Source organism: Manis pentadactyla, chromosome 3 (genome assembly GCF_030020395.1).
Source record: "Manis pentadactyla isolate mManPen7 chromosome 3, mManPen7.hap1, whole genome shotgun sequence".
NCBI lineage: Eukaryota > Metazoa > Chordata > Mammalia > Pholidota > Manidae > Manis > Manis pentadactyla.
Window position 1 is genome coordinate 9,372,010 of NC_080021.1, and position 9,222 is coordinate 9,381,231.

At 47.6% G+C, this 9,222-nt stretch overlaps 1 protein-coding gene across 5 annotated transcripts in view; it reads left to right on the forward strand.

Moving 5' to 3' along the window:
• NDRG1 (N-myc downstream regulated 1) overlaps nt 1-5,579 on the forward strand; it is a 54,370-nt gene extending 48,791 nt beyond the window's left edge. For 4 of the 5 annotated variants that reach the window (XM_036890478.2, XM_057497728.1, XM_057497729.1 and 1 more), the window contains 2 exons: nt 812-863; nt 3,678-5,579. In XM_036890478.2, the coding sequence (XP_036746373.2) occupies nt 812-863; nt 3,678-3,889 (264 nt within the window). In that variant the 3' untranslated portion in view covers nt 3,890-5,579. The other variant, XM_057497730.1, reaches the window with a different exon arrangement.
• The last annotated feature ends 3,643 nt before the right edge of the window (nt 5,580-9,222 follow it).

Sequence of the window (9,222 nt, forward strand, 5' to 3'; positions counted from 1 at the left end):
ATTTCACTTGAAAGAGCCCAGTTGATTAATTGGTTTGTTGGACTGTCCAACTATCCATCTCCATTCATCTGTCAGTCACTTCCTTCTTTCCATTTTTTCTTACCTTCGATGCACCTATCCTCCTTTCTGTCCATCCATTCATCCTTTTTCCTTTCCATCCAACTATCTGTCTATCCACTATCCTTTCTCCCTTCCTTCCTTCCAGCCAGGCTGCAAGTGAGTGAACTGCCTGGAGAGCATGGGGTTTGGAAAGCCCTGGGTTAATCTGCAGGAACCACCACTGATTACTTGTGGGACCTTGCATGGATTATTTACCTCTCCAAGACTGTTCAACTATGAAATGCATGTGAAAATGGCACTAACCTCCTAAGGTCTTGTTGGGAGAAAATGAGATAATGCTACAAAGTGTTTAGCACAAGTGACGCATGATGTTGGCACTGTTCCATTTTAGATGTTAAATGGACACCTCAATTGCTTAATGTAGTCTTTGCCACCGAAACCCTTAGACACAGGTGTGGCATTCTCTGCATATTTTACAGGGGAGGAAATTGGCTCAGACAGGTCATAGAGCTTGACCACGCTCCCCCACTAGGAAGTGCATTTGAACTTTCTCCCTAGCCAGGGCTAATTTTGGTCCCTATAATTACCCCATAGTCTCTCCTTTCCTTTGTGTACTGTCCCATCAGCACAGGTGGCCTTCTCTCTTGGACTGAGCTCTCTGTTGAAGGCGACCATGGGCACAGCTCCATGTGGCCAGTTAGGATCTGTACCTCCAGCAACTGACTGTACTCTTCCTCCTTTTCCCTCACAGCCAGCCAAGCTCGCTGAGGCCTTCAAGTACTTTGTGCAGGGCATGGGATACAGTAAGTACGGCATTTCCCAGAGGTGGCGGGTCAAGGGGCAGGTGTGGGGATTGGAAGTGCAATGCTCTGAACCAGGCTTAGATGAGCCTTCTGGATATCACCTTGGCCAGTTTCAGCTTTTTACACACTGGGCGGATCACGGGAAGCTGTGGAGGTGGGGAGGGTGGGCGGCAGTGCCAAGGTTCTAGCATCTCCTTTATACCAGGGGGCCTCATCCTCCCTCCATGGTTGAACTGAAATTGTTTCACACCACGGAAGTTTTTTTTAGATTTAGGTGAGGACTGTCTCTTTAAGCACCAAGAACACACAATTAAACCATGAAAATATTTTAAATTTTGATTAAATGTTTAAAGAGTCTTCCCGTTAAACTGGTGGTGATGGTGGTGGTGGTGAAAGATTATTAATAAATCCTTAATTTTCTTCTCACTTAACCATCAGAATAATCCCATGAGATACTCTTCCCCTCCTTTTACAAATGATGAAACTGAGGCTTTGAGAGACTTAGCAAGGAGCAGGGTAGAGATCTGCAAATGTTCTTCGAAAGCTCCGACACTCTGTGTAAGTGGGTGGAAAAGTTGCTTGTTTTTAAGACAGAACGTGTCTTTGCTAAATCATTAGATTTAGGAATTGAAGTATAAATAGCTGCATAATCCACAAACTTGCTGCTTCCTGCATTACAGTTATAGTTTATTTGTTAGATCCCTCCAGCCCTTTTCCAGAAACATAGCTCCATGAGTAGGGCAGACAATGCCAGGCTGAGGCACACTGCTGGGTGACAGCACAAGTGGTGCTGGTCAGTGTGTTCTTTGGGCTCTTGCTGTGTATTGCTTGAAATTGTAATTTATCTGCCCATCTTAACTCAGAAGGCTGAATGTCTAATCACTCTCTTGTTTTCTCTGAAACTTCACCTGTTTGCTCCTTTAAAATAGTAATGCAGTGTTTGGTAAACTGACCACAGTCTGAAGATTGACCTCAGCTATGTTTAGCTTTTAGTGAGACCAAGAGCAGACGAGCCTGATTTATATACTTCGGGAAGGATCCTTGTCCCAGGGTGCCCTTTTCCAACAGAAAATACCTGCCTGTGGGTCTCCTGGCTTTCGGCCACTTTCCCTACGGGGAAAGCTTGGAGGCAAAGGCAGTAACTGGAGAAAGCCGCTGGGCAGCCTTTGTTTACCTTGCAGGACGCAAATGGTAACTTATTTGTCTTGGATCTGCCTTCGGTGCGGATTTCTGCTTTGCAAGTGGATTCTGTGGAAAAAGGAAGGGAAAGACAGGCCTTGTTCCCCTCCCCTGCAGAACACACCAGCTCCTACGTCCAGAGAGCGGAAACTTCCTGCAGGGTGTAGGAGAAGAGGACAGGAAGAGTTAAAAGCCCAGAGGTATCCACCAAAGGAAAGAAAGTAATCATTAATTGAGTGCCTAAAGGAGGGTAGGCCAGGGGGGCCAGCCCTTGGCATCTGTGACACCATTCTCTAGTCACCAGCGCTTTACAGGATCAGTGAAACACCCAGATTTGGGGTCTAGAGAGAGGGGCTCATTGTGAGTGATGAATGTGGGATTGATCCAATTCTTTCTGGATTCCAAAACTAGCCCTTTGAGGAGGGAACGCAGTACAGCAAAGATTAATTCTGTCTGTAGATGTCTGCCATAGAATGCCAACCCCTATGCCCACCAAGCAAATATGTAACCCCTGCATGCTGGTGTGTTTATCAACTGCCTCAGTTTGTGATGTGATTACTCATGGTGGCCTTTGCAGTGATGTCCCACTTGGGTGGTGGTTTTACATCCTGTGGCTGCAACAACAAATGTCCACAAGCTCTGCAACTTACAAAAACAAATTTATTTTCTCAAAGTAGTATAGTTTTAGCAGCACAAGTCCAAAATTGAGATGTTTTCAGGGTCATGTTCCCTCCAAAGATTCTAGGAAGAATCCTTCCCTTCCTCTTCCCTGCTTCTGGAGGCTGCTCGCAGTCCTTGGTGTCCTTGTTTGTAGCCACATGACTCCGATCTCTGTCTCCGTCATCACGGGGCCTTCTCCGTGTGTGTGTGTGTGTGTGTGTGTGTGTGTGTGTGTCTTCTCTGAGGAGGATACCAGCCTTTGCATTGAAAGCTCACCCTAATCCAGTAAGACCTCATCTTAACTAAATAGATCTGCAAAGACCTTATTTCCAAATATGTTATACTCTGGGGTTCTGGCAGGCATGAACTTTGGAAAGACGTTAGTCAGCCCAGTACTAGTAAGGGTTATTCTGTCTTCATTCCTCTTTATCAGCCATCTGCTGTATGTAGGGGCATTTGAAGTCCCACAAAATAGACAGGACCCTCAATCATTCCTGTGAGCTCACAGGTTTCTTGGGGAAGAGCTTATAGCTGCCAGCCTGGCTGCAAACTCACTGTGTGGCCTCGGTTCTCACCGTATGATGTGTAGGGATTAGCCTGGCTGACCTCAATCATCCTCCCCACTCCAGAGACTGTAGACAGTGTGGGGCGGTGGACACATGCAGGCACTGATACCAGGGGGTCAGCATTAGTATTCCCATTTTACAGACGAGAATAGGGAGCTCAGAGAGGGACGCACCCAAACTGACACAACTATTAAGCAAGTGGCAGGACTGGGATTCGGGCTCAGCTCTGGATTCAGGTCACTGTGGGCCTCTGTGAGCAGATAGAGAGACCGCAGGGAGCCCTGGACTGCCATGAGGATGGGCAGGAGACCGAGGTTCTTGGCCAGGGCGGCTGAGGGAGGCACCATCTCCGGCAGGCAGGTGCCGCTAGCATTCTCCCACCATTAACAGGGCTCTCCTTCCCCTGCAGTGCCCTCCGCCAGCATGACCCGCCTGATGCGGTCCCGGACGGCCTCAGGCTCCAGTGCCACGTCCCTGGAGGGCGCCCGCAGCCGCTCCCACACCAGCGAGGGCCCCCGCAGCCGCTCCCACACCAGCGAGGGCACCCGCCTAGACATCACGCCCAACTCCGGTGCCACTGGGAACAGCGCGGGGCCCCAGTCCATGGAGGTGTCCTGCTAGGCGGCCTCTGCCATGGCCGCCCGCCCCTGGGCTGGCTGCAGCTGCCCCTCCTCTGCCCCTCCCCACCCCTGCCTGCCACTCCACACGTAACTCGGTATTAACCCAAAGCTTGTTTTGTAAGAGTGAGCTCTGGCGAGGACAAGTCAGGTTGGGTTTGTCCAGGGCACCCTTTCCGACGAGGGCGGGGCGGGTGGACCAAAGGGAAAGAGGCACCTCACGTCCTGTTCTCACTGACGGTGGCCTGCTGGCCGCCCACTCTGCCCTCCCTTGGAGATGCCAAACTGCCAAAAACAAGAAACGCAGCCGTAAACACTTCATAAATCCAAGCCTGGACTGACCTGAGCATCCTGGTTCGAATGGGCATTTTGTCAGAAGTCCGGCCCATCTTCTTCCTGTTTCCTCTCCAACTAAAGAAAAAACTGACCCAGTTTTTGGAAACAAAACCATTTTCTGATTTGGGGAGGGGGCCAGTGGCCGATTGTGGGTAGTTCGTTTCACTAGGCAAAACAGGAAGGAGGAGAGGTGGGATTTATGTGGAGGCTTGAAGCATTTGGAAAAACAAGTCTATGTAGTCACTTGAAGAAAGAGATTTTTAAAGTTTGTGCATATATACACTTTTAATGCCTAAGCATGCAAACCTGTTTTTCTGGCATCCTCTCAAGGAACAATGAAAGCAGGCAACAAAATCTCTGGCTTTGCAAAGAAGCAGTCTTGGCAAACATTTGGTATCATGGATTTAAGGCTTTGGCTCTGCCCTCGCCTTCACCCCCACAGCCCCTACTTCCCACCCCAAATCCAGACAAGTGATTATTTTGTTCATGGGAAGATCATTTACATCTGTAGTTGTTTTCTTTGAAGTGGAAGGAGATATTCCAAACAGCTGTACCTGGTGGGGGAGAGTCTCTGTGGCTGGGGAAGGGTAGGTGGGCAGGGGTGTTGGGGTGGGGATGGTGTTTGGGGCACTAGATGTGAGAGATGCCTGTGGTGGTGACAGAAAGCAGTGCAATTGTGATTTCAGTCGATCCCACCACAGTTCCCGGGAATCTTGTGTGACTGAGTTGAATTCAACTTCCAATCTTTGGTAACTGGGATTGAGTCTAAACTTGACAGCTGAACGTTTCTGACCTGATAACATTCTTGGACCTTCAGATAGAACTGTTTGCTCTTGTAGGGGGTGGGGATTCATTGGGCAGTGGTGGCTGAGAAGATAGGAGTTTTCTGGAATGTCTATTCCGTGGGGTTTCCTTTCCTCTCCCACCTTCCCCTCCTCCCTGCCCCGCTAACCTCCTTTTGCTGAATGGGGTGGCACCACTGGGCACCGTCAGCGTAGCTGTCAAGTTCCTGTACTACTGCCTTTTGAGTTTCATTTTGGCTAACCATGGATCTTCTTATAGGAAGTCTGATCAGAGTGGATGGAACATTGTGAATCAGCCGCGGGGGGCAGGTGGTTTCCAGGACCCTAGAGTAGGTAGAGGGAAGCAGTCAAGCCTTGTAGGTAGCTTGACTCAGTTTACCTGCCACCTACCACCTGGGAGGCTTCCCCTGACCTGTGCAAAAAAAAAGGTCAGGTGTCAGAGCAAGAGTGGCTGAATCAAGACAGGAAACTGTTGTGTACAAGTCTTTCCAGAGGAGTTTCTTAATGAGATATTTGTATTTATTTCCAGACCAATAAATTTGTAACTTTGCAGTGGCTTGTGTCTTTTTCCTGTCTGAGAGGTCATGCATGCTGCACCCAGGTACAGGGGCAGGTCTTCCCCTACCTGGGACCTCCTGCCACATGCCTCTCACCTTGGAATTCTTGGCTTTGGAGCATCCCTGTCCAATACAAAAAAATGCCAGCCACAGATACAACTTTAAATTTCCTAGTGGCCACATTAAAAAAGTAGAAACAGGTGAAATTAATTTAATAAGGCATGTCATTTAACCTAGTGTATCCAAAATACTGCCATTTCAACATAGGATCGATATGACAATTATAAGATACTTCACATTCTTTTCTTCATACTTAGAAAACCAGTGTGTATTTCATATCACAACACATCTCCATTCAGGCCAGCCCCATTTCAGGTGCTCAACTGTGTGGACAGCACAGTGACCAAGGGAAAGAGCTTTTCAGCCTATAATTAGAAGGAAACATCTTTTTTTTTACATTTTATTTTTATTACAGAAAAGCCTGTGGAAACAGCACCCCTTTTCTGAGACCTGCTGACAGCCACCATAATGTTTTTTTCTACTGTACTTAAAAAAAAATGAACAACAGGTTTTAGTATAATCTCCCATTTTTATTTAAACTTTTAATATTAACTTAAAATTTATGGAACAGTTACAAAGATAGTAGAGAGTGCCATACATCCCACAACCAGTTTCCCTAATTACTGGTAACATCCTACTTGAATGGTACTTTGGTCACAACTAAGATATCAACGTTGGTGCGTTACTAGTAACTAAGCTCTGCACTTGATTGGAATTTCACCAGTTTTTCCTGTTTGTGTCTCCCAGGATCCCATCTAGGATGTTAACATTGAGTTGTCATGGCCCCTTAGCTCCCAGGCACCTGTGACTGTTTCTCAGACCTTTTCTGCTTTTTGACGACCTTGACCATTTTGAGAAGCACTCATCAGATATTTTAGAGAATACCCCCCAGTTGAGGTTTCCATGGTACTTTTCTCATGGTTTCATTGGAGTTAGGAGTCTTTGGAATGAAGGCCATAGAGGTGAAGTGCCGTGCTATCTGCCTGATGGGCCAACGTGATTGATTACTCAGGAGGTGGACCCTGGCTGGGGCAGTGTTTTCCAGTTTCCTCTACTGTCCAGTTTTTCTGCATTTCCAAACATGTTCTCTGGAAGCAAGAACCTAAATGCAGGCTACATTCAAGCCTGCCCCCTATCCCCTTTTAAACAGCTATCACGCTGTTATTTATATTGGTTTTTCTTCACTTGCCTAGAAGAGTTTCTTTGAGTGAGTAATTATCCATAAACGCTTTTGAAGTCTGCATCATCGTGCAGCGAGTAGAAATGTTGTAGCTTATGGGCCCTGCTGTTTAGGAAATAGATTTGGAATAGCAAGGAGGTGTTGAGTCAACACAGAAAGGTGAGACGCTGTTCTAGAGTGGCCAGTGGGGACACCGGCACAGAGAGAGCACGGGCATGGGCGGTGTGCACCTTTGTGAGGAAGGAGCCTATAGCACAGATCCTTGCAGGTGCCCTGTGTACTCTTACTTGGCAGGAGGAGTTTTAAATATGTGTGATTACAAAAGAAGCCACTCATAGTCAAGTATAATTATCCAAATGTTGCAATTGTGTGGCATAGTAACCTATGCTTCTTTATTAATAAGGTAAATGGTAATGTTGAGGCAGGTCTCAGCCTAATTTCAAGGTAGTGATGAGCATAATAATATCTTGAGATAAGTGGCACAATTGTGAGGAGAAAAATGTATGATTTCAACTGGTGATATTAGATTTTGTTGCCTCCATTTAAATGGAAGGAAACACTAAAATTGCAACCAGAGGTTAGTAAAAACAAAGATGCATTTTTCCCGCATCTAAGAACATGGCCCCTGAATTCCATCCATGGATCCCTGGTCTGAGGACCCCAAGCTTGGAAGCCTTGCTTTAAATGCAGGAGGAGCTTGTAGGCTCTCATTTACAGTGAGTGGCTTTTCTGCACCAGCCAGGTCCTCTGTGAGAGACAGATGAAGGAAGTAACCACCAGAGCAGTGCGTACATGCCTCAGCTTTGGAGAGTGGGGGGTTGACGCAGAGGCCCGCCGGACCTGTCAGTGAGCTCCCTGGAGCTCAGGCTTGCACTGGAGGAATGAGCTGTTACAGGTGTTTGCATGTAGTGGCTGCCATTTACAGATGGTACGCCCCAGCACCGTTTTGCCAGCTGGGGATCTATTTCTGTTCTCCTAGCTGCTTGTTTTGGTTTCGATCCCCTGACCCTTGGGCTTCAGCAGCAGCTGGAAGACCTAGTGTGCCTGCAGATCACCCATGTGCAGGATCTGTGGGACACCTGAGGCCCCCATCTGCCACCATCCTCTTGTCGAACACAACCTATTAGTTACTGGATTAGTCCCTAGATATAACTTAAATCCATCTGGTTACATATTTGTCCTGGGCTTCTCAGCCTGCATGCAAACCCTTCAACTGTGATCCCACATGGAACACAGGGCAGAAGGTGAAGCCTTGTGGGGTCGGAGACTCGTGGGGTTAGGGAGGCAACTAGTGAGCCTCCTTCTTTCTAGGATCAGAGCTCTCATCTCCGATGCATACAATGGCGGTCCTAACCCATGGGCTACATGACCAGCTGGTTCTTGGACCTACAACCAATCAGGTCTTTGTGTCTCTTAAGGGAAAGAAACCAGTTGGCTCAGCTTGACTTAGGTGTCCACTCACTGTCCAGTCAACTATGACTGGGCTTATACTTCCTCCCCCCCACCCCCACAAGCAGCAGGGGTTCTAAGTACTTGATGAACTTGTAGCTGGTGAATTGCCATGTCTCCTGCACAATAAAATCCATTGACAGCCAAACCCACTGTCGCAGGACAGACCCTTCCTCATCCCTGCTCTGAGAAGTGTTTCCTGAATGCCCCGCCCACCGCAGGAAGCACCTGCCAAGTGCCAAGGGCTCCCTGCAGAGACGGCCCCAGCCATACCGGCAGTAATGTGCAGTGTGCATGGCCTTAGGTGGCCTTTTCGCCAACACTAGCACTTTTTTTGCATCTCTAGGGCCAGCACAAGTGCCCAACCCATAACACAAGATTTTTGTTAAAAAACAAAACACAGATGAATACATCCTCTAATAATAGTAATATTTAGCGTGTATTATTGTTTCTTTCCCCTTTTTATTCTTTATCTGTGAGAATGAGTTACCCTTGCTTCACAGATGAGAAAGCCAAGGCTCAGAGAGATTGAATGGCTTACCCAGCCATTCCTAAAATAGATTACATCCCTCGCTGCCTTTTAAAGCAGCTCACTGAGCACATGACTAATGCAACCACCTATTGACGTCTTGGGACCGTAGAACATCAGTTAGTTCCCGAGACTAACATTCTGGATGCCCTGTTATTGCTTGTGGGCATGTCTGTCCCTCCGTCAAATAGCCCCACCCAGGCTCCGGTGTCCTGCTTTTACCGTACCTTCTGGCTGCCTCTTCCTTTGCCTGCAGGCTGATCTTTTCTCACCGCTATCAATAAGCCTTTCTTTAGCAGCTCCCCCTCCCTTTCTGTGGGAGGGACTAGGAAATCCATTTTGTTAATGTGTGAAAAACAAGAACAGTCTGGTTGCGTGTGGAGGTCTGGACACAATCTCTGCAGAATATAACATATGAAACTG